The sequence below is a fragment of the Nesoenas mayeri genome (assembly GCF_963082525.1).
Source record: "Nesoenas mayeri genome assembly, chromosome: 6".
NCBI lineage: Eukaryota > Metazoa > Chordata > Aves > Columbiformes > Columbidae > Nesoenas > Nesoenas mayeri.
This window is the reverse complement of record NC_137545.1, coordinates 10,212,745-10,238,438: the sequence shown is the minus strand read 5'-3', so window position 1 is coordinate 10,238,438 and position 25,694 is coordinate 10,212,745. Positions and strand designations below refer to the sequence as shown.

The following is a 25,694-nucleotide window of genomic DNA, read 5'->3' as shown; positions in this document are numbered from 1 at the left end:
CAGAGATATCTACATCTAAAAGTGGGTGCAAGATAACATGACAGAGGCAAATGCCCCAGACCTCACTTCCATGGGACAGTGCTCTGGAAACACACCACAGAGCTTCATTCAGGTCTGACTGAGACAAAACTATTCATCAGATCCATTTTCACCTTCAAGACTCAAAAGCTTTGCTTGGAAATCAGAGAAAAAGAAGTTACAAAAGATACCCTCTTAAAAAGACGTATTTTTGCAACTTCACAGAAAAGAAAAAGCAACTGATACTCTTTCAGGGAGAAGGGTAACTTCTATAGATGCCTGGCTTCATCTTCCTGACAAACTTCTTCACCCAGGATGCTAAACACCAATACAAGCATACAGCTGATGCCTCAGACATTGTAAATCATCAGTATGCTCTGCATACCCTGTTTTGCAAGCAAGTCAGACTGCAACGTGACTGAGGCTGCAAGATGCTCACACTTACTTGCTGAAAACAAACGTTTTGGAACAGAGTCTACAAAGAAGGTCTCTTAGTTTGAGTAAATAAATGTTTTGGGTACACAGATCATTTAAGTTCTCTGGGCAATCTACTCAGAAAAGCTACACCATGAGGTCACTATGACTTCCACATTTTGCCAACATGAGAGAGACAACAGCTGGGACGAGTGATGTGGGCACATGTATGGTGGGACTGTGCAGAGTTTGGTTTCCTGCACATTCTGGCTCAACATCTGTCACCTTGAGGACAAGCTAATAGGAAAAAAAAACCCCACTCTCTCTCCAGCACCCACATTTCCAAAATTCTTCTTTAGTCTCACAGATGCACTGGGAAAGTATATGGTGTGTCACTGAAAATTAAGTGACAAAACCTAAAGCAAACTTAATACAGAAACGAGTTGCTGTATTCAAAACAGAACATGAAGAGTGGACAGTAAGCAAAGCTTCAGACAGTGTATGGCACAAGAAAACATACAATATTCATTTGCTGATTTATTTTATCACACTGATCCCCAATTCACCCATTCAATGTACAGAGTAGATAGTCAGAAAGATGGAAAAACAGCTTGGGACTTCCACCTGTACAAAGAACAAAAACTAAAGCAATATTTATGGCACTGATATCCAAATCTTTTATCTCCATTCTGAATGCTTAAACTTAATCACAGGTTCCATTTCAGCTCTCCCCAATGTTGAACCATATATTAAGTGAGAGGTAAGAGGAAGAAATACCATCTCTAACATATGTCCTTTAACCCCAAAGCATCAAGAAATCTCTTAAGTGAATGACTTTTCCCTCTGTTATATGCCAATAAAATAGAGTAAGTTTTCTACTTATGTTTCCTAAAATGGCTAATACATTTGGTTAAGACACAGTTTTCCAGATTTCTATTTTTTATAAGCTAACTATAAATAGATTTTCAATTTTTTATAAAGAAACTAACTAAACTGCTGGCTAGTTGCCTCTTTAGCATGTAGCTCGTCAATGGGCTGGATTCACGACAGCAGCAGCTTCACCGCAGAGCACAAACTGAACATCACATTCCCAAGGCAAGTATCTCCCTCTTGTCCATCCCCACTAGCACCTTATTATGGCAGTCTGGGCCAAAAACGGCAAGCAAACCAAAAATCCCATCTGTGAATCAGTAGAGTAGACATACAACTTGGGCAGTCTCCTCTGCAGATGAACAGCTGGGCTAAGGCCCTTTCTGAGCAAAACAATTTCTGAAGAACTGGAAAGCAAGCAAACTTTGCATGGGTTTGCTAGGAAAGTAATGACAAAGAAGAGTATTTTGTGTTTTCACTTCAGATGTAGCAACATACCAAAGCCGTCTCTAACCTACCTGTAGCCAACCAGTGCAGCACCAACATACCCACAAAAAAACCTCCATTAGATCAGGAGATATGATCAGTCACAAAAACACCTTCACAGCAGATACAGAAACCTTCACCTACAAGTGACTAGTCCTGCATGTATGCAAATTAATGCTATTTTATACTATACCAGTGCCAAAACCATCACCATTCAGAGGGCAAAACTGTAAGGGACAGAAAAGCATCAACCTGGGCTCCAGGGAGAGCAAACATGCCAAGTCCTTCACCCGTGGCTGGGATGTGTTACTGTATTTAACTAGAGACTCCAAATATTTGAAAGATATTTAGTGACATGAAAATACTTTATTTTTTTTTCCCCTGTATCCCAAATACCACATCTGCATATGTAATTATACAGCACTTGAGTTTCTCCGGTATGTTCCTCCTTATAGGCACCCAGAGAGACAAAGGCACCTGGCCAGAAGAGCATTATTAAATGTGATGCTACAAACTGATGCAGAAAGCAGCAAACAGGGGGAGCAAGATGTGTATTTCAATTAAGAAACCTCTTCACTAACTCATATAGTAACACTGGAGCCTTCTTCACTTAAGATATATTATTAAAACCCAATCTTCAAAGAGATACAGTGTATTTCATCCCTCTTTCTCCTGTTATTCATGTCCATACGTTGTCTCAAGACTGAGAGCAGAAAGTGTTCGTGTTTTAAAGATAATATAGGACTGATTTTCTTGATCAGAATACTTACTTGTTTCTTAATAGAGCAGTTCCTGGATTTGTATATTTAATCAGTTTCAAACTACCCACTGAACTGTCAAAAGTTCTTTAGGAGCTTGAATGTTGAAAAATTAACATGAATAAAAGCATTAACACAGTCAGTTTTGTCTGGGAGTGCTAATGTTAACTTCTCAAAAGTCACATGAACCCCAAGCAAGGTTCCTCAAACCTGACTACAGAAATCTACATTTGCAGCACAGCTTTATTCTTTCCCTAGCCAATGACTTCAGAAAGCAGTCAGGAGACAGTGACCTCCTCCTCTTTTCATCTGCTAAGAGAGAGAATTCCTTCAGATCTCCCCTCAGTGCCTGAATCTGAAGAGACAAGGCTGCCATCTCCTTCCTATGAGCTATGAAATCAGTTCATTAAATTAAAATCCAGCAGTATTTGCCTTCTGTTGTTCGGTGCAGTGCTTGGCATTACTACTGCAGGTCTCTGCACACTATTAACCTCTGAAAACCAGAAGCAATAAGCTTTACCCTGAAGAAGCCTGACTTCTAATACAATGACTCTCTTAATCAGGATTAATAATTGTTTTAAGGATGATCCCCCACAGTATGACAAATACGCCAGCATGTTTTTACAGTAGTCATATTCCTGTCTCCCATGTTGTATACACAATCTGACTAATAACTATTTGTTTATGGATACATATGAAATACACAAAGTTATTGACAAGCATGTTACAGAACAAAAATACCACTGTAACCCCACTCAGAAATGAGAAAATTCAGCTAACAAGGCTACAGTGCAAAGCTCTGCCAGTTATGACTAGTGCAACACTGAATTATTTATTTGCATGTGCCAGACATGCTGTAAAGCAAACCCAAACCACTATGCCCACATCCTACTGAAGCCTGTTTGTAAAAATGCATAAATATATTGATGGCATTTGACATTTTATAGCTATCCAGCACAGAAGCCTGACTGCACTTCGCATATTTTTATTGGAACAAATTCAATGATTTTGTCCGAAAAGATCTCGTATTTATTCTGCCTAACACATTCTTATTTTACATCTGGACAAACGGGATGCTGGAATAGCACCATGTCTCCGGCAATGGTCTGGGCTCACCCAGCTGGCCTAGCACACAAGCATCCTTCTGAAAACTGGAAAGAAATCAAGCCAAATATATACTGCTCAAAAAAGGAAGCAAAGACTGGTATTCTTTCCTCAAAAGTATAAATACATCCATCATCTTTTCTTTATTGCAACCCTGTGTGCTTCCTCTGCCTTCCCATAGTCAATTTCCAGCCTCAATCTGAGGACCTCCCAGCCCCTATAGAGAAGCCACTCTCTCCCAATGAGCTACTAACCATCTTCTGCAGGCTTTAGCCCGCTTAGGAAGCTAAAGCTGGGGCTCCTTCCTAACACTGCAACATGAAGCCTCCTCTCTCCCCCTGCTCTGCATAGCCACAGGAGCAAACACTCCACACTGCCCATGCTGCCGACAACCTCATCAACATCCTCATCCTTAGCGGTGAGCACAATGAGCGCAGTGGCAAAAGCAGCAGGTTTGGCTTTTAATGTGTCCCTTTTCCTCCGCGGGTGTACACCAGAGCTGGCGATGAGGCTGGCTGCAGGGGAGGGACACAGAGATGAGTCCCTGCACCAACTCCAACCCAAGGACAGATGCACAGGGAGGACAGAGCAGATGTCAGATGAAGCTCCGAATATGCCCTTCCTGCTAGAGCACAAGTTCACAGACACAGCTGGTGCTGCCGCCTTCAATAATTTGCAGTGGTATAATCAAATTATTACTTCTGTAATGGTAAGAGTTCTGCTTTTATCCAGGATTATACAAACTGAAGCTTTAGCCAGCTCGTGCATGCTGACCGCTTAAAATCAATTTTCTACAGCAGCCGCACAGAAGTTTATTTTCCTACCAGTGGTTCAGACAACACAGGGTGAGATACCCAAGGCAAGTATTCACATAATGCAGCCATGGTATCATAGGAACCACCTGTATCCCGAGACCATTACCTAACGCTCAGCAATTGTTTGTGTTCTGCATTACAACACATAACAACTACAGCTTTGGTCTCACCTGCAAGCCTTAAGTTCACTGGTGGCTGTTGTGAATTGGTTGGGCTAAGAGAAGGGGAAGGGATGAACAAGGAAACCCTCTGTAGATCCTCCTCAGCATAAGCCACCTAATACCACAGTGAACTGGATTTGTATCCAACCAACTCCTCATAGTCCTAAATTCATAGTATATTATTGTGGGAGGCATTTGTCTTCCAAATTAGACCATCAGTTAAAGTGAATCTGGTGACCCCCTGCAGGCCTCTCCTGTATGATGCAGTTACATCCACTGATTACCCTACTCTTCTTCTACTTGTGCACTGCAGAAATGAAACCAGAAACATCACTCCAGTCACAAGGAAGCCGCTTCAATTAAAATGCTATTCTGTATCAGTGCATTTATCACATTAAGTTTGACCTATGCTTTGTCTCACCCCCATAAACACTATGATCAACTCAGATTTGGAAGAAGGCATTTACCACCTGAGAAGCGGGGTAGTGAAGCACAGCTCCAGCTGCCCACTCTCAAACTCAGGTGGTTTTTCCTCATTCACTTTGCCACTCAGCAAACGGGCGTTTGGATTGGGGCAGCTCATCCAGTGACAGCTGGACAACAGGAGCTGGGGACAGACGTCTACCAAAGGTGTTACCGAGCTCTCTATCTTGGGTACCACAATCATTTTGTAGGGTTTGAGAAACCGACTGTGTTTCATTAAATCCGGACTTGCACGTGGCAAAAATCACAGTACTTTGGCCTCAACAACCCTGTGCTGCTGGCTTGACAAGCTGCTGGTTCAAAACCCACAAGGAGGTTCCAGCCGCCATCCCTAGCCTCCATGTTCATAATACTTAAAGGGCAAATTTGGGAAATTCCTCCAGTCTGTCTCTGTGCTATTCTGGCATTTCTTCCACCTATATGGAAAATGGCTCAGCCAAGGGAAAAGTTATTGTAAGTAGCTGTTAAATCACAGCTCGTTCTTATAGGAAAAATGTAGGTTTCGATTCACTATGTATACCTTCAAAATACTCTCTTTTTTTTTTAATTTAGTAGAAATTCAGTTAAATTTTTCTAAGAGAGTGAGAAAAGATATTTTGTCCTCAAATAAATTGTGCATATTACTACAGTGAGATAAAAGGAGCTTTATATATCACCTGCTAACGTCCACTTCCCCCTCTTACACAAGGGTAAGACTTCCCTACTGAGAAGAGCACCCTAGGAAGCGGATTCACGTAGCCAAACAAGTCAAACCAGCAATAAAATACAAATAGCTCTTTGAAGTATGATTATAAAAATAGGAGATAAATAAACTTAATAAAGATAGTTCTGTTGAAGGAAAATGCTTTACTTTCAAAAATTGCTTTCTATATCTTCTTCCTGACAGTAGATTTAGTGAAACTTACAAGATTGTCACTTGTATGTAACATTGTCAGGATGTTTTTCAGAGATGAAAGTAAATATAAACTCACCACTTTCAGTTCTGGTACAGACCGGCTTAGTGTCCATTCTTGGCTATTTACAAAGGCATCTGTAAGAGTGAACAACATTCAGAAAATTAGTACGATGACATTTAATGGTCTGGCACACAGAATTTCATGTTAAGGCTTTGAGTACATGAGATCAAAAGTCACGTTTGACCTTACAAGACTGACAGTTCAACGTGAAAAACACTAGGAGCTTGGATAAATTATACAAAAATTCAAGAATACCAGAAATTAACCTTGTGCAGAATGGAAGCTCTCTGTGTAGCAAGTCTGGCTCTATCCTCTCCACTGGCATTCACAACCTCAAACTAACTCCAGTCCTTCAGGGTTGTGAAAAGACTCTTCCAGTCTGTACACAGTTAAATTGCTTCCCATCCACCACAACACGTGTCTTGTCTACAGGAAAAGCCTTGGACTGTTCATCAGGCTCAACGTCAACAACGGCGGTTGCCACCATCAGCTCTAACTTCACCCAGGTAAACGAGAATACTTGTCCATTCTAAAAATGCTATTTTATACTGCACTTCATGTTTAATGTCAACAACTGCAACAACCAGTGTCAGTGGTAACACCCCTGCCCCGGTAAGGGAGAATATGTGTTTATTCTAGAAATGTGCAATTTTTCAGTAGTACAATCTAGACGGAAATAAACCACAGAGCCATTTACAATACAATTAAATAAAAAGCTACAGTGGGAAGGAGGGGGTGACTTCTGGAAAATTAGCAAGTTAAATTCACCATTCTAGCAACAGAAACAAAGTCCTTAGGGCTACAGCCACGTCCAACCTCACTGACAATCCCACACCAAAAAAAGGAGAAGCAATGCTCTGTTCTTCTACCTCCAAAAACATTTATCATTTTGTTCCTTCTGTAAAGGTCTAGTCAACTGAAAGCAAACAGATAATGACATTTCCATTACAAATTTGAGCAGCATTATAACGAATGCTGATTTAACCCTCTCGAAAACTATGCAAACCAGACAAACTACCGCATCTCTCACGCACAGAATGCTCCTACCAGGCAGATCAGATGCAGCTCCACAGTAACTAAACAGCACTGAAGAAGTCCCAATGTTACAATCAATCCCTAACATCATAGGAAAAAACAGGTGAAAAGTTACAGCTGCCCACATTGTCCATAAGCAACCAAAGGTTTTGCAGGCCATACACCAGTCAGGAAAAGGAGAAACCTATTTCATTACATCTCTGATGCAGACAATAAAGAAGTGGGAAGCACTTTCCTACCCCAATGGCATCCTCACTAACTTAAGAAGCTGCCAGCTCTAAGCAAGCTTTCCAGGGTCTAACTAAAACAATTTCAAAACAAACCTGTATTTTGCATTCTCTCTCTGTTCCCCACTAAACGTATTATTTTTGCTTAACATTACGAAGACGTATTAGCCATGATTTAGGAAGCCTCCTCCATCTTTATTTATCTCATCACTTTACATTTCAGCTAGAAATAGAAGCTTGTGTGTAGTAGCAGAACATGTGTATTTACATGAAAACACTTCCAAAACAGTAAGTATTTGGCTATATTACAGTCTTGAGCTGACTCCCACTCACTCACTGGAAGGAGCAGGAAAACCAAAGGCTCAGATTAAGATGCTCTTAAGACTGGGGTTAACCTTTTGGTATTCCAGCTGCAAGACAAGACATCATGATCATTAGGCTCCTGCTGCACTCTCTGAACAAGTCCAATTTGATCAAAACCTGAAGTCCCAGGTTGACGTCTATATATAGAGAGAGACATACACATGTACACCAGTTAAAACAAGTGTCTTATGTTAGTCAGGCCTGACCACGAAGCACCACACAAATCATTTTTCCACAACCCAATGTTTGCCAAGTCTGGTTTACCTAAAAGGTTTAAGAAAGCAAACACTGCTTGTAAATATTATTTTTCCCTCCGTGAGCCTATCAGCATTTCTTACCATAGGAGGAAACCCACAGATTACTAAATATGCTTGGGAAAAGCAAAATAAGCATTTCAGAACTAAACATCACAACTGCAATTAACAGGTAACAATGACTTGAAGCAGCATGAAATAACTCTAGTTAGCCCCTCACTCTGAGCTCAGACAGAGCTGTTTGTGTTGCAGTAATAGACAACTGTTTGTCAAACAACATCAGTCTCAGACCAAACCAAGGCTTCAAGCCAAGAAAGGGAAAGATGAGGACAGAGAGGATGGCAAAGGATGAACTGTGGTTTGAGGGACTGTTACAGTCCTCCAAAAACATTTCCCCCTTTTTAAGTAATTCAGTGCAGCTGGAAAACGTATTATTTAGTGTACCAGGACAGGCCAAAGATTCAGCTACAGCAGTTTCCTTCTACTGCAGCAGGGACCCCTGGGAAGCCCACAGAGCAACAAACTGCAGGAACTAAAATGCCTACAGAAACCTGTTAAGGCCTTTAGCATAAGAGGAATTCTTCCCTAACTTGTCCTGCCTGTAAACTACCACTTCTTGTGGTTTTGCTTTGAACTATTGCTGTCTTAAGAAGTAGTGGAAAAGGAGCAGAAATTGCCATCCAACCCAACCGCGATGGAGAAAGCAACAACCCAAAGAGTTGCTTTCCACACAAACCTATTTCTTCAGGACATAAAGTACTGATTTCCCAAGTGATGTTTCTGTAACTTAAACTTCTTTTGTGCATCATTTGTGGAACACTAATACAGATTCACATTTATTTCAAATGCATGAAAACTTGCAAGTGCTGATTCAAATTATATCGTTGCATGTTTAACCCTTACTCCCTGCTCAGTAAAGGTATCAACTAACTTGCACTTACATTTCTGATGCTTTGGATAACCACTTTATTTTCTCTCTAAACGGAACTCATTCATCAGCTGATAATTACACTGATAGCCTCTGTATCACAGCAACATTACATCACGGCTAACAAGTAAAATCCACATTTTACTGCACAAAAACTTGGATATCAGATCACGAAAGACTACTACAGTTAAGCCCGAGTCCATGAAATAGTTTTGATTAAGTACTAATTACATGTAACTGCACGACAGACAATACCCTGCATTCCTCTTCATAACCCCAAGTACCTTTTATATTCCACAGCTCTGTTCCAAATCACTTTTTCCTGACAATTCCAGAACTACAAATTTGTATAGTTTGAGGATAAGTTTGTACAGCATGATTTGAACAGGCCAGCTTCTCCCTTCCCCATACCTGTGCACACGTTATTCCTTCCTTCATTACTATCTGCAAAAGATGGATAAACAGAAAAAATAAACTTGCCATTTATCTGCAAGACTCAGCAGCAGAAAGAGCAAGCCAAGGCCGGACAACATGAGGAGGTCCCAGCTGATCTCCAAATTCTCAGGGGTTGAAGAAAATCATCAGTGTCAGGCAAGTATGGTGCCCGACTGGCAGGGGTGTGTGTGTGCAAGGAACAAAATGGGAGAACTCTCCATTAATGTCAACAAGCTTCAATAAAAAAAAAAAGCATTGGATTTTATCAGCACAGAAGATTAAAAAGAAACAGGTGAGCAGATCACTGCTACTGCTACTGCTACCGAGCTGGAGAACTGCAAAAAAATCTACCATTTAAGCCCAGGAGTAGACTCACAAGGGTAACAAGAACATCAGAAGCCCTGTCACTTTTAAAAATAACCTTAAATATTATTTTTTAATATCTGTACATTGCAAAAGCAGAAATTAGACAGGAGAGGCAAGGAAAGGCAAATTTCCAAAAAGCCAAGAGGCCAAAAGACAAAGCAGAAAGTTGGCGAGAAGAAGAGTGATCCGGCTCAAGGGCATGGATGATATTCACCCTGCTTGGTCCTTCTTTCATTGAACTGCATCCAGAACCCACACAATGACCTTCTAAAACAAACTCAGACATCCAGTATCCTCCATATGGGAAATACGTGCATTTTAATTCTGATCAGCTATAGGGTAAAAGAAATATAATACCACTAACTTGACAAGGTGCTAGAGTTCTTGACACAGCTGCCTCCTCCTTTTTGTTAAGTACCCTGTTATTGTTATGTACAGGTGTTTTGAGTGTCCAAAATACTTGAGAATATTTGAAATACCATTTTATTGCAAAAAACAGGCCTGTTAAAAATACACGCTTGACCTCAACCCAACTAATTTAAACTGAAATTTCACAATACTATTACCTTCAATTTTCAGTTAAATCACAGAAGGCCTTCCATTTCCCTTTTATAAAAAAAACAAAACAAAACCCCCCAGATTTATTAGGAGATCAACAAGTTAATCTTCTCTCCTCGGTATAATTTAAACTGGCATGTTTACAAGGAATAATGACAGTTAAAAGCAGAACATGTCATGAAACAGCATCTGGTCTCTTATGTAAAAAGAGGTTCAAGTACCATCATCTGTACGGACATCGAAGTACCCAGCTAACCCATGCAGTTCTAGGACAAATGCCTCGGAAAAGAGTCATTTATTCCAAGTTAATCTCAAAACCCATGGAAGTCAAGGTGAAAAGGTCAAATACTCACAGATAGAACATGACAAACAAGCTAGAGGATTTTTTTTAAATAATAAAGAAAGCTAACTTACAGCTCCAACATGACTATCAAACATTGGATGCAGACTGCGGCACGCAAAGCCCACATTGGGTAGTCCCCAAACATACTCTGCTGAAGAAACAAAAACCCCACTACCGCATGTCGATTTAAACATATTGGAAGAGATTTGCATAATAAACAGAACCACATGGATGAAGTTGATCAACTGGAGTCCTGTTTACATTACTTTCTGACTTTGGAATTCAAGTGAATTCAACCTTCATATCTAACTACAGACTATACATATGAAATAAATTACTTTTGTCAATAATTAATCACAGTTGTATGTCCTGTTCATTTAACTTCTGCATCAATGATCAAAAGCTTCAAATATGTATGGTGTCAATCATGTATTTTTAAAATGTGCATCAAGAAGATAGTTTAAGTTGCACTTTCTTCACCAAGTTTACTTTTGCACAAAATAGCCTTTATTTTTTTCGTATTTCTTTTTCCTAATTTCCACCACCACATTTAGAATTTCTTAGTTTCACTTACACAAGATTACATTGAAGCACAAACTACAATAAGGTCCTTGGCTATTTTAAAACCTCGGTTCAGCACCTTGGCTCCGGCCAGAGGAACCTTCTCTACTAGTTCCAATATTAAGAATAAGGTGTACATGCTGCTTTGGTTCCCCCTTAGCACAACATTGGGGTGAAATCTTGGGACTTGATGGCCACTGCTGGCAAGATCCATGTTCTCCATGGCCCAGCACAGCAAGAACGTCTGACTGTTTCAACGTTTTGTATATGAAAGTCCTGCTTAGAATAGGTTTTCCAACAGAAAAACAAATTTCCTTCTGCAAACCCAGCAACAACCACCAAAAACTACATAAATATCAGCAGAACAACATTATTGAGAGACAACAACTTCAAGGTCAATTCAACTGTCCTGATTCAGAAGAGGGGAAGGAAGTCATGTGAAAACGTCAGAATTTTCATAGCAATTACAGAAAAAACCACAGGAAAAGCCTGTCTTAGGTGTTCAGCAACCTGTTTTGTCTCATACTTGATTTTTAACGCCGAAGGCCCTCTGCTAACACAAATGAACTGCATCCACCGCCATGGGCAAAAGCAGCAAGGCAGCTAATCAGACTACAAAGTAAATACTTTTAACTTAGGCTGATTAGATTTATACCACCCTCGCCATCATTTGTGTCCTTCCTGCTTAAAAAAATTCCCACAAGGCAATGAAATCTATCTGTTGATTAGTATTTTGGGAGAACCTGAGCTGTCCCAAGACCATCACACCAATCCACATCCTACCGCCAGCAGTGCCAGCACAGAAGGTTTGCTTTGTCCCTTATACTGCACCAGCCCTCGCTCCACTAACCTTGTTTTGTCCCTTATTGTCACTGAAATAGCTCACCCCTGACTAGCAATTTAATCCTGAGAAGCTCACAGATTTCTTTGCGTCTGATTGAGATGAAAACCTAATGGCAAACCTGTCCAAAAGGAGGGATGAGTGAGAAGTAGGCAGATGTCTCTGCAGTATGACATGAAAAGGCTTAAATCTTCCATAATTCTTGGAAAGCTTCTTAGTAAGAGCTTCCCTTAGGCTATCCCAAAGTCCCTTTGCCGTCCTTTTAAATAAGGAAAAGCTATTAGAAAAAAAAAAAAGCCAAGGGATTTCTCTGGAAACCCTCAGCAAAAGATCTTTTTCTTTTTGATAAGAACAAGAGCCCTCAAAAATGCACGAAGTTCAAGTACCAAAAACCGCATCCCACCCTGATCCCTCCTCAATCATTTCTGCATTACAAGCAATATTTAGAGTTATTTCCAGCTTTGAAATCAAAACCTGAGAGGGAACAGGTACAGGAAAATATTCCTACAAGTCCCCACATGCCCACAAAGCTGCAGATAAAACCACGCATCTCTCTTTTGGAGCCGTATCAAAGAAGCACTTTTAGAAAGTGTTTCCCAAAGCTTGTGTGCTCATTTTCTCAGCAAAGAGGCAAAACATGCCACTTTTGGGTTGAGACTTGTGCTACTAATAAAACATGCATTTTTCAGAGGAGGGGTAATCTCCCAGCACACATTCTCTCCTACTCAGCCCCCAGCATTTCCAAGTCAAAGCATCAACTCAGTTCCAATGCAGTCCAGCAGAAAAATATTCTGACATGCTTACTTTTAAGCTTTGCATAGAGTATTATTCGGAAGAGCATGTCACATTTCAAAAGAGCCTTTGTATATATTAATTTTCACATTCATCTTTTACCTGTTTTTTAAATAAAGAAAGAAATAAATCGGTCAGCTTTTGATATGGATCCTCTCTGCTTATGCATTCAATTCTGTATACAGTTAAAAGCAATAATAAATAAATTTTTTAGAAAACCATCCAGATCAGAACCAGGAAGTTTTTTCCTCCCTACTCGCTCAGTCTCATAGAATCATAAATTATATGGCTTTCCTCTGTACTTTAGCTAGAAGTTATTGCTGCAACTATGCAAATCCATAGTTTGCAAATCTCCCTTTTCCCTGAGCTGCAGAAGTGTCATTTCTTCTTTCTACGCAGTTTAACCCAAGAGCAGAAGTGCGATGTGGCTCTATCCCCTCCCAGCTCCAGCTCAGAACTCCATCCAGGCCCTGGTGAGAGCACCGGGAAGTCACATCCCATCGCGCACAACAGTGTATTTACACTTCGTTAGCGGGATTAATACACACATTGCAGAAGAAGTCACGAAAATTGCCACAAAGCAATTCAATTACAGCCCTAAAACAAGAGGGATTTTTGTGAGCTGCCAGTTTAAACAACTCCCTCACCCCTCCCAGCGTTGTCAGAAAGAATAAAATCCCAAGAGCTCTTACAGTTCCAACATAATTGTTTACTGCTGCTCAGATTCATCGCTGGAAATACCTACTTGCTAATTGTAAGACAGAAAAAGCTCTAAGCTCAGCTTCTTTAAGGCGTCAGGCACCTCAACCGAAACTCATTAGAGTCACACATCTATTTAACATCTGAAAAACCATGCCCTGTAACTGAGAAATGCATTAAATACATATTTAGGTCAAACTCAAAATCTATTTTCCAATAGCAGCTGCAACAGCGTTATCCTTTGTGCTGCCATGGAAACAAGAGGAGGACGGGTGATGGAAAGAGCTACACAACCTTCACAGCCAGCGAGTCAGCCCTTCCTAAAATACACTTTCAGGCACAGGAATTTCGGAGCACTTCTCTGCCATCACAGCACTTGGGTTTTGTTTTGAATTTAGTATTTTAGTGCTGCTAATATTTCCACTTTTCCCCTCACCTCTCTTACACCTGTGGCTATATTACACCCCACTGAGCACAAGGCTTTGGGGTGGTTTCAAAGACATTATCTCCATGGCTTCCACAACTGGAAACAGTCCCAGGCTGCTACAACAGGACTGAGATGATGTATAACGTTTGCAAGTATATTCTCAAATCAGCTTTGTGCTTAAAGTTTTATATAACACACCAACAAAAAGATTTGTTTTGTCCTTAAATATAACACAGCTCTAAGCAAGACTAACCATAAAAAAAAAAACTATTAAAAAAAATCAACACCTCCCTCCCAAAAAAATATTCTCAGGGAAGAATGTTTTCCATTATAGACACCTTACAGTCTAAATAAATGACACAGTAAACAAGAAAAACTTGACATTCCCCGTATTTTCACAGTGGATCAGGTTCTGGAGGTGATACACGGTTTGTTGAAGAAAAATTAAAAGCCCCCATGTAAAACCACTTAAGGCAACTCTGCCATTGGAGAAGCACAGCGCACTTCAAAGAGGGATGTTCTGACTGAGGACGAGCAGGATTACAACTTATTTCCAATAAAATGCACATTCCTTAATAATCAGCAGCAGCCCTTGGAGAAATGTGACACTGAAAAATACAAGTCCAGGCTGGCCCCCTTCACACGAGGGTGATGATGACCACAACAAGAAGCTGAAAGAAATATAAAAAGCAGACGAAAAGAAAATTAAAGCATCGTTGCAGTAAAGCTGTTCCCTGCCCCAGTAAAACTGCAAAAGTAAATGACTGCTTTGAAACTACAGATTATTCTGGGTTTTTTATTGTTGGGGTTTTTGTGTGTGGTTTGTTTCTTGGTGGTTTGGTTGGCTGGGCGGGTGTTTTTAATGAATGTACTACCTAAGCACAACAAAAAAAACATCCCAGCAAAAGCGGATTCACACAAAGCAGCCAACCTGCAATAAGTTGGCTGCACCCCCCCATCCATCCCCCCTCCATCTCCCTGCACGCTGCAGCCTCTTTTCCCAAGCACATGCACTGGGCAAACCCAGAGATATTGCTGGTCTGACACTGAGCAGAGGAGGGGAATAAAAAGCATCCTTGGCTTATATATTTTCTACAACTACATCAGCTGGAGCAATCCTATCAAAACCCCAAGGCTAAAATCTACCATATTGCTTGATATTCTTGCAACAGGAGAAGCAGCAGAAAGCAGCACTGCTCACGTACAAGCACTCTGGGCTGCCCTGATCCCTCAAGTTGTGTCTATGCCCTGTGATGAAATATCCGTTTTTTCAGGCAATAGACAGCATTTCTGTAAGTACCAAAGCCTCAGAGAATGCAGCTTAAACAAGTAACCATAGTAGTATTGGAATCCAGGAAGAAAAAGAAGCCAGTGGAGATGAAATGTTTGGTAAATGTCTTATTTTGCTGGGTCTTGCTAGAAAGCAAGTCAGTGTCAACGGTGAGGTCTGTTTTATACCATCTCCTGTCTGAAGGGAAGGATGGAGCCAGCACAGGAAAGATTATCCCAAATGCCAGCAACTGAAAATCTGGCGATAAGATTTTGAGCTGTAACAAGCCATGCTCCAGACATCCAGGAGTGATGCTCTTCTTAAAAACCATTAAATACCAGTGGTGAAAATACAGGACTAAAGCCATGTCTGAGCAAAGATGTCCGAACTATCCAAAACAAAACAAAAATCATAGCTTACGTTGTCTTGCCTGCCTACAGGCACAAACAAGCAACTAGCCTTTCTTGTTCCAACCTCAAGATTAATGAGAAACCTTCCTCCAGCACATCAAAGATGAAGAGGGACAGCTGATACACTTAGCAAAAGAAGAATAAATGTTATAATACAAATTAAAAAAAATATTAACTGGGGGAAATAAAAAGAGCAGCATAAATTCATATAGAAAAAGATTCTTCCTTCTGGTTTGCTGAATAAAAAGTCACAAAAGAGATTTTAAAAAGATAACTGCTTGGCAGGCTGAACAGACTTTCAGATTTTCAGACAGAGAAGAATGGCTGTAACTCAAAACCAAAGCAAAAATAAACAGGAGGAACTTAGTGATTACTTGGTAGAGAAAAAATGTTTATCTTACAGGTCAAACAGCAACAAAACTCAATGAAAACCAAGTATGCAGTGAATAAATCAGCCTACTCAGGATTTCCACCACTGGGATTCCACAGAAAAGATTATACTGGAGCAACACCTGAGCATCACCAAAACCTAAGCAGAAAGTGAAGTAAATAGCAGTAAATGAGCAAAACCACAGTAACTCTGGAGGAAAACAAAAAAGGCATAAGAAGGAGATAAAGGGACTATCAAGTCATGCTTAAGAAAACAGTGACAAAAGCACAAACCCTTAATAGTAGCAAACACCAGACTCTAGATTAATAATCCATCTGCCTTCCTACTCTGACACAGGTCAGCAGCAAACAAGAATAGATGAGGTGGTACCACACACCTTGTCCCTGCTCTCCCAGTTTAGCTCAACATGCAGTTCAGGCACAAGTAGCCTCTTCACATAAATACAGCTCTTCATGTATTTTATCTGTCAGCTAACAGCTGCGCATGTCTGCTAAGGACTCACACTCCTAAGGTCCTACAGGGACTCACAGCTCAATTATCTTCCGGATTATAACAAAAGAAATAAATTATTGAGCTGTTTCTTCATCTGCCTCTTACAAGTTTCACCAGACGCTTCTTAATTCTTATGTAAGAAGGGATAATCAAGAGCGATTCCATCTTTGCTTCTCTCCTCTCCCACAATGATCTATCTTTGCCTTCCCTCCCCAGGCTGCACTGTTGTGCTTCGCTAGATCAGCTCTTGCCTGGACCAAACCTACCGCCAGTGCATCAACTGCTAATCATCGTGAGATTTTCCTGCAATTCTGCACAAGCAGCTCCTGATTTTTATTACCTTGAACAAACAGTAAATTGGCACCCTCTTTCATCCCCTTCCCCAGGGCACTTCTCAATATCTTAACCAGAAGAGGTGGCAGCACAGACTCCTCCAAGACTTCCTGCTCGGGTTTTTTCCCCAAGGGAAAAAAATCAATTATTTATTCCTATCCATTATATCCTAGTTTTGACAAAGTTATATACACTAGATGACTCCCTCTCATATCTGATGGCAGCTCAGCTGAAGTCTCTAGCAAGAATAATGCTTTCCATCATCAAAATAAACAAGTTTCCTTTGTCCTCCCACGAAGAACTCCAGTAAGTGTGAGGCATGATCTCCCTCATAAAAGTCAAATCCACCGTTGCCGAACACATCATTTCTCTGTCCATCTATTAGGTTTATTCTCAATTTCTCAGCTCAGTGGCTGCATGCTGTAAACGTGACTAATGCAGACACAAGCAAACTTACCCCCCATCACACCCATGGAGTCATGATGACATCAATTCAGTTAAAAGGGTGTGATATAGCAACTCAGCTTGCAAACCAAGACTCTTCCACAAGCCTGGTTATCAAAACATTCTTCCCTCTCAAGTAACCCGCAAGCAAGCAGCGCTAGACAAGACTGTAAAGTGAGCGATGGTGCGATCGAGGATGCTTTATTCTTCTGCATGGTATCAATGATGCCCTGCACCATCTGGTGCAGTCACAGCATGCAGATGCAAAAATATGCAGTATCAAAGTTCAATTACTTCAAAATTGACTTATGGCCTCTCTTGCTTGCCAGTCAAAATCTGTGCTCTGGCATCATACAATCATTGATTTACTTTTTCAGTTCTTTAGATTCTGGCTATTGAAAATGGGTCCAGCGTGTTTACACAGAAGTACATCTAGAAAAATATTTCCCCTCTCCACAAGGGAAATTATGACTTGTTTATGCAGTACATTTATGAAAACATTTTTTAGAACTCAAGTCATGTCTCCAAGATTGCTATGCTGGTTGTCAAAACAGAGCCTTTTTTTCCCTGACTATACCATATGTAATACTGAGTCCACTTTCCCTAACTTGATATCACCCATGCAAGATTTGGAGATGATTAGTGGAAAACACATAAATGAAAGGAATTCTCCAGAGGAATAATCTGATTTTTTTTTATATATTTATTAGCCTGATGCACATCTAATGTGTTTAAACAAGGCTTTTGTCACATGTCAAAAAAAATGCGACTGCAATCCAAGGCATGCCCTCAATGGGAATTAACGCTGAGCTGGAACCAACGCAAAAGCCTTAGTTACAGCAACAAGGAAACAATGAAAAGGGGCCCCGCTGTATTTCAATTGCAAATATATCCACTAAGATAGAAAGGTTTATTTCCAAGCAGCTGAGATAGAGAACCTAAAGCAGGAAACAGGGGGGGGCGCAGGTATCAGAAACACCCGGTTTATGTCTGCGTGGCGCTGTCCCCCCAGGTGAGGGGACAAGGTGAGAGTGTCCCCGAGGGCAGCCAGGGACAGGCAGTGTCACCCAGACCCAGCTCCAGCTGCGCACAGAAGAGGTGCATATACTCACCCCAGGCACCCCTTCAGATGCCCAATTAGTTTTTATTCTCCTATAGTAAGGATAGCATTCAATTACTCAACTTCATTACCATTTTGCCCAAGAGACTGTGAAACCATCAAAACATTGGGACCATCAAAACACCACTAAAAACCTGTGTCTTAACACACTGCACAGCTGAGCAAGAGGCAGGGTCCTGAAGCAGAGAGAAAGCAAAGAAAGAGGGAAGGACTCTGGGCTGCCACTATCTTTTGCCTTAAAACTGCTTGCAACATAACTGTTAAAAAAGGTAATGTGTGACTAAATGCTCCATTAGAAAAGCAGCTTCCTCCCCCAGCTTCCTATTTAAAAAGCACCTGTTATTACAAGGCACTTCAGATCCATGCAAGTAGGAAATATTTAGTTTTGGAAACTCAAAACATTTGTCAGATGAACTTTAGACTCTGTGACTAACGCTAACACAAAGCGTCTTTCAACTTCCACTCACAGACAGAACTGTGATTTTGTAGGAAGCTGAAAGCAAGCGAATCAATTGCTGTAATCCCCAAATCTGCAACTATCTCCTCCTAAATCCTCTGCCTTCTCCTCCCTGGCAGCCTGAACCACCTCACCCTTGACTCGTTCAGCACTTTGGAGCAGCAACAAGGGAACCCTGGCAAAAGGTGAGCCCACATTAAATTCAACCCTTTCCAAATCTCAGCAGTCACCACAACGTTTGAAAGGTCTGACATGTCCCATCAGGTCTGCAAGGGGAGAGAGAAAGAATAATTACCATCGTTACTACATTGATTACAAACATTACACCAGCCTTGCTCACATCCCATCTCCCCACATTATGTGAAGAATTAGTTCAATACCTCGAATCACTGGGACATAAATAGAGGCAGAAGCAGACGTGCCTGTGAGCTACCATGACATTTTATTGGAAGCAAAAAAATCCAGGCTATACACAAATATCAATTTACTAATACTTCTCCACTTCAGGTTTACAAAGCTGAATTTTATCTTCGCTAAAACTGGTAATATTACATTTTTTAAAAGCATTCATCCAAGAATAAAACTGGTCTCATTTTCTGGAAAAATCTTGCCCTCTGGCTATATTCTCATTTGTGCTTCCTGGGTGAAGCCAAGAAACTAAAGCATGTTTTTCAGAGCTTCATCAGGTTCCCATCACCTCAGGCATGTACTTTAAAGTGAAATTATTGTACTAGAAATGGTATATTTAAAGAAGACCATGCAGAGTTCCGAAATCAGAAAACAACTCAGCTACACCTAAAAGACCTGCACCTTCTCACTTACAAACCTGCTTTAATGCTTTTTGGACCCATTATTTTTATAACACACAAGTGAGCCCCATTAAAACAAGAATTTGGAAAAACAATCCAGTTTTGCTTAAGTCCTCTTGTTGCATCTTCATGCTGTTCTGGCTTGACCTATGACATACTCCAGTGAGCCACGTTGTAAAATGACTCCTTTCTCAACCCTGGCATCCAAAAACTTCAGAAATGAACCTCTCTCTTCATATTCTGTTCACTATTAATGCCATAACCTCCTATTGCCTTTTCATGAGCTGGGAAAAGAATGCTGAAGGCCAGTTGTCCCATCCTGGCTTTTATTATTTTTCACATTTGTACCACTTCCAAAGGTAAACTAAACTGCATTATCGACTGAAATTCATTATGAGAATTATTTTTTGTTTGGAAAAAAGAATGAAAGTCAAAAGCACTTAAAGATCTAAAACGCACTTCAAAGCTAACATGAAGGGTGTCAGCCTCTACTCTAGCAACAACACTCGCACATGATCTTAAAAAAATAATTAACACCATCAAGTAGAGCCTTAAACCTGTAATAAAACACAGCCATTTGGAAGCAGTACAATGGAAAAACAAAAAGCAAACAGCTACAGCCTACATATCTCAACAAAACCACCCAAAAAGCAGCGGCAGAACACGCTACACTAAATGCACACTTGGAAATCATCAGAGGGACCAGCTCTACTCCTGCATAAAGCTGCTTTGTTGGAGCCCAGTGACACACTGCAAGCTTCACCTTCAGGGTGCAAAAGTGGCAATTTTTCAATTTGAGGACCTTGCCTCAGATTCTGCTAAGCAAGACCGTGCTCTGCAAATCCTTTGGCCTCTCCACATCCCCCTCTGCTACTTGGAACCACTGCGGCCATGACCAGGAAAGAGCAAACCAGAGGACAACACGCACCAGCCAGCCAGATCTCCAATATTTTGACAATCCTATTCTCAGGGACAGCAGTGATGAGACTGGGTTCAGCATATTCACCCAATAGATGCATGCTGATTTTCTGCAGGCAAAACAAGCCTGACAAATTCTGTTCAACTTTCCATGGTGCTACCAAAAGCTGAAGCGGGGGGGACTCAAACTGCCTTTGGGACAGCATATAGAGACAACATGTGCTTAGCACACCAAGTCAGCTACTGGTGCAGATCAAAACAAATTTTTGGCTCCTCCTCCCGGTTTAAATGGATTTATTTTTTCCCAAGCAAAGGCAGGCACTGGGACAAGCACAGTGAACGCTGCAGCTGCCACCAACAGCTGTAGCAGGCCCTGTCATAGCTACATGATTTTTTTATTTTTAAGCTTAAGTACATAAGAGTTCACATCCTAAATTGAAAACAAAGCAAACCCCAAAATAAACTTCACCATCTTACTAATTAAAAGGGATTCGTTCCTTCAGGAAGGCTGACATAAACCACTGCTGTAGGGTTAAGAACATATTTTTAGCACAATGTCCTTCCAACATTTTTACTGAGACCGTGCAAGCAAGCCAGAGCCTGACTGCCCATGGAGCGTCATGAAAAGCTCTGTCTAGGAAGTGGGTTTTCATGTAACTTTATTTGAAATGCCACAGGATATTCGCATAAACCAAATTTCAACAGTACAAGAATTTCTTCTGCAGCACCCAGGTTCTTATTCCCTGCACAGCAGCCACTAAGTGCCAGCACAGACACCTCAGGTGACAAGAAACTTCACAGGCACAGCTGGATGTTACTGATCAAGTCACACCTCACAGAGAAGAGCATTGTGAAGAGCGCTCCTGCTTGGGATGTTCTGTTTAGGGAAATCCAAAACTATCATAGTTTAATACAGAAGTCCTCAAATTAAGCAGATGTGCTTACTAAAGATAAATGCAGGAGAATAATGGGACAAGACTTTGTCTCCGGCTCTAACTCTAAAAAACTGAGATATTCCCAGCAGTGAAATCTCTCCATTCCGCACAACAGTAGCGTTATTCCATCTTTATGGATAAATAATATATTTTCTTTTCTAAATACCAACAAGAACCAGCAAGGAAAACGTAACTCACTATTGGTTTGGATAAGTGATTCAGAACATCTGAAATACAAATCTCCAGACCACTTAATATAAGGCAGGGCTAACGCAACATATATCAGCTGGCTCCAATTAACACTTCACCTTTATCACTTGGGAAAGTGAGAACCACCCATTACTCATGCCTCTGCTGACTCACAGGAATATTAATCAGCTTTTAAAAGGTGGTGTTCCACCACGTTATGCAAATTACTGCCAACTTCTGGAGAAAGGGAGACCAGTTTAACAATCTGACAAGATACATCTGCCTATATAACAGAATGGCCACTAAAAAATAAAACTGGAATGAACAGCTCTAGGAGCTTGTAATTATGGCAAAACACAGTTCTTACAGTTGGTAAAATATGCAGTAAAAAGGCAAAAGGATATAGTTTTCAGGTAATTCATATTGTCCACCTCACTCTCCTCTTAGCCAGACAATAAGATGAATAATACCTCATGACAAATTGTTCACCTTATCTGCCTCAGTACCAGCCTCCAGTGCAAGTGAATAATATTTACATATCATTCAGGACTGGCCAGTTCACTGTAGCTGCAGGTTATCAGGAAACCTAATGGAATAAGAACAGCAAATCATGCTGCCCTTTCCTCTGGCAGAAGCTGTAGAACAAATAAAACGCTAAGAAAAAAGCAAAAAGGCATGCAGCAATTTCATGCAGGATCATCTTGCTAGGCTGCATTACAAAATTAAAAGCTGAACACAAGCCTAGTGTTTTTATCAAAATGTCTGGAAAACAGATATTTACAAATGTGAACATTTACCTCCCGCTCAGGTCAAATCACCCTCCTCTGTCAAGCCCCCATCACTGCTGCCTGCGGCCAGTGCCTCCAGGCCCTGTAAATGCTGCCTCCATACCAGCCAGATGCTTCTCCTGAGATAATTTTAATTAAACCTGCTCATCATTACATGATGTGCACACTCAACATGCCCTCTTCCATCCTATACACCAAGTATACATATCAGTAATTGTTTGCATCCCAGTTTCTAAATATCTACGCAAGGTGTATGTATACAATCAGATATGTTTGTCACACACAGTCTGAAGTGATTATCATAATTGGAAATTATGCCAAGGCTATACTGGAAAAAAAAAAAAGCAACAAACCAACCACACCACAACTCCTAGATTATGTTACCGATTAAACAGCTTTGGGCATCATAATGCACAACAGGAAAGAACAAAATTATCTAGCAAAGAGTTATATTAACATTTAACTGCAGCACAAGTCAGCATCATCTGAAAATCCCCATGGCACACAGGCTGCTTTTCACATGAGAGGTTTTTCAGAAAGCTTGCATGCTGCAAGCTCAATCCCGCCCAGCTGACAAAGGGGAGGATGGTCTTGGGAGGGTGTCTCACCACATTATTTTAGAATCATCCCAACATACGCCTATTCACACGCGTCAGTAGCACCTATGACTAGTGAATTGATGCACCAATCCACTTTCAAATATTTCAAATAGTTACAGTTCTTCTCCATTTTATAAACAAAACAAACAAAACCAAAACAAACGAACCAACCAAACAAACAAAAAACCACGAACCACAGCGGGCAGTCACAGAGGGGTCTCAAAGAATTACTGAATGAAGAAGTCTCCGTCCAGACAAGTCTCTATGAAAGAAAAGTCTGAGATAAATGCAATGAATAAGAAAACCACGCTGGATTTTAAATTGAAAACTGTGCCTCTGAATTAAACACCTACTTAAGACTACATCTAACACCTCAAGAACTTAAAAATCTCTGATCGCTCTATAAGTATTGTACCATTACACTTTAAAGGTTCTGATCTACTATTCAAATAAAGGCAAGCTTTACCACCTATGTAGATAACTATTCCACAGGCATGTCCCTCCACCTTGCCCCAATATTCATAATCTGCTGTCCTAATTCACACCAGCCAAACTCACTTTACTTCAACAGCAGTTTACTAGAAGACTAACCTGAGCATGTTAGTAGTAAATAAATTTGTAACTACAAAGTTGCTCTACTTTCCTATTATCTCGTAGATTTCATCACCACCTGCTGTTCATTAGCCCAAAACTTGCAGTTGAAGTTCTAACTGTTTTCTTGTTAAAGAAACACACCTACCCCCCACAGTTTGCATTTGATCTAAAAAGCTGTTGCCAAGGGAAGAAGGAAAAGTGCCACTGCTCCTGGTGCACTTGTCACATCAGACAGACACCACTTGCAAAATACATTTAGCTGTCTCCTCAAAGTCTAAAACATCGTAGAAGTCTCACTACTCATGAAGCTACGAGAAATACGAGCAGAAGTTATCACAAAATCCAACAAGAAAAGAACAAAACAATGTATAAATCACCAATTCTGCTGCTTATCTAACCACAGGACTATCTTCCCATGCATCCCCCAAAGGATGCTAAGAGAAAATTTCCAAAGTGACTGGGGATCTGGACAGCTGCAGCCCAAGAGCAGCTAAGACAACTACAGGAGGAGGCGTCTTCATACAGAGAAAAAGCAAACTTACAAAGTTGAAAGGTGAATGCAGATAGCTAACCAGGCCATCTGCAGAGCCATGCACTTCATCTATCATATTATATAGAAAAGTCACTGCAATCCTTAGTGATCATTCTTAAAAACAAAACAAAACAAAACACACCAACAATAACTGAATTTCAAAAGGAACTGTTGGAAATCACATTTTAAACAATAGAAAACTGACATCAAGCAATTCAAATTTGAGGAATAAAATCTCAAAGATTAATCAGATTAGGAATGACAAGATTTTATGCATAAGAATAAGCAATATAAGTTTCCAATACTTTGATGCAGATTTTGTATTCAAAAGCTAGTATCTTTGCCTGTTAGACAAGACAAACACACAGTAAGCGTGAAGTATTTTGAAGTTACCATGAAATCATTTGCCAAATAGATCCTCAGAAAGTCCGTCATCTGTCCCAGAATATGAACAAGACACCTACTGGCATCATGGACAAACATTCACATTAAACATGCCATAACAATGCAGTAAAAAAAACCCTCTTAATACCCATGCCAAAAATCATAGAGAGACTGAGCCCCTCCAGCTATATTAAAGGAGATTCTTTATCAAGAGAGCAATACCTAAAACTGAGTCCAGCTACTCCAAACCACAAAAATCCCCCACCTACCCCTAAACATAAAATGAAGAATAAAGGAGAAATATGATGCTATTCTTTCAAGACTCCTTCAGCACAGGATGTTTTCTCCTTGCAGTAATTCCAAGGCTGTTGAAGTTCTTTTCAGTAATTTTCAGATGTTTTCCAGAAGTGATTTATAACATGCCCATGGATAAAAGTTACAAACAGCACAAGAGTCTACTGAAAACTTGAACTTCGTGTTTCATTTTTCATGTATGCTGTCCTAAGAGCAGGACCAGAATGTGCAGAACACATCTGTACAACTCCAGCCAGATGCCCCAGATGTCAATGAGAAGACCCCAACACGGCTGCCCACCTCCCATAGGTTCAGAAACTAGAGTTTGCAGAATTACAACACAACCGCCACAATTCTAAAAGAATATCCTATGCTTAAGTAACCTCTTGCTTTAAAAGGAATGAAATGGCCCTAGTTTCTAGCTCAAAAATCTGCTATAGAAATTAAAGCACACATTCATTCCTGAAGATTCGGGCCACCAGAAACTCAAAGACTTCAAAGGCCATGCTGTAATTCAAACTGAATTTACATTAATTGTCTCCACTTCATGTCCTAGTTAAAATGACCCAGAGACATGCCCCAAAAGTGTGTCCAACATCTCTGACAGAAACCCCCAAAAAACTTAAAATAATACTAGTAAAAAACAAACACAAAACAAAAAAAAAGGAGAAAATAAACAAACAAAACAAATAAACAACAAAGCCAAACAAAAAAACAACAAAACAAGCAAAGCTCACCAAACAAAAAAACCTCACAACCACCTTGAGGCTCAAGGTTTTAAGCTCAAGTCATTCGCTGGAAAAAAAAAGACATCCAAACGAAAAAGAGAGTGCTAAAAGAC

At 40.4% G+C, this 25,694-nt stretch overlaps 1 protein-coding gene across 6 annotated transcripts in view; it reads right to left on the bottom strand.

The window, feature by feature from the left end:
* AGAP1 (ArfGAP with GTPase domain, ankyrin repeat and PH domain 1) overlaps positions 1-25,694 on the bottom strand; it is a 361,066-nt gene that overhangs the window by 245,004 nt on the left and 90,368 nt on the right. For 5 of the 6 annotated variants that reach the window (XM_080347158.1, XM_080347153.1, XM_080347156.1 and 2 more), the window contains exon 2: positions 6,081-6,139. The exons of the other annotated variant lie outside the window; for it this stretch is intronic. In XM_080347158.1, the coding sequence (XP_080203284.1) occupies positions 6,081-6,139 (59 nt within the window). The remainder of the gene's footprint in view (positions 1-6,080; positions 6,140-25,694) is intronic. 6 annotated transcript variants of the gene reach the window in all.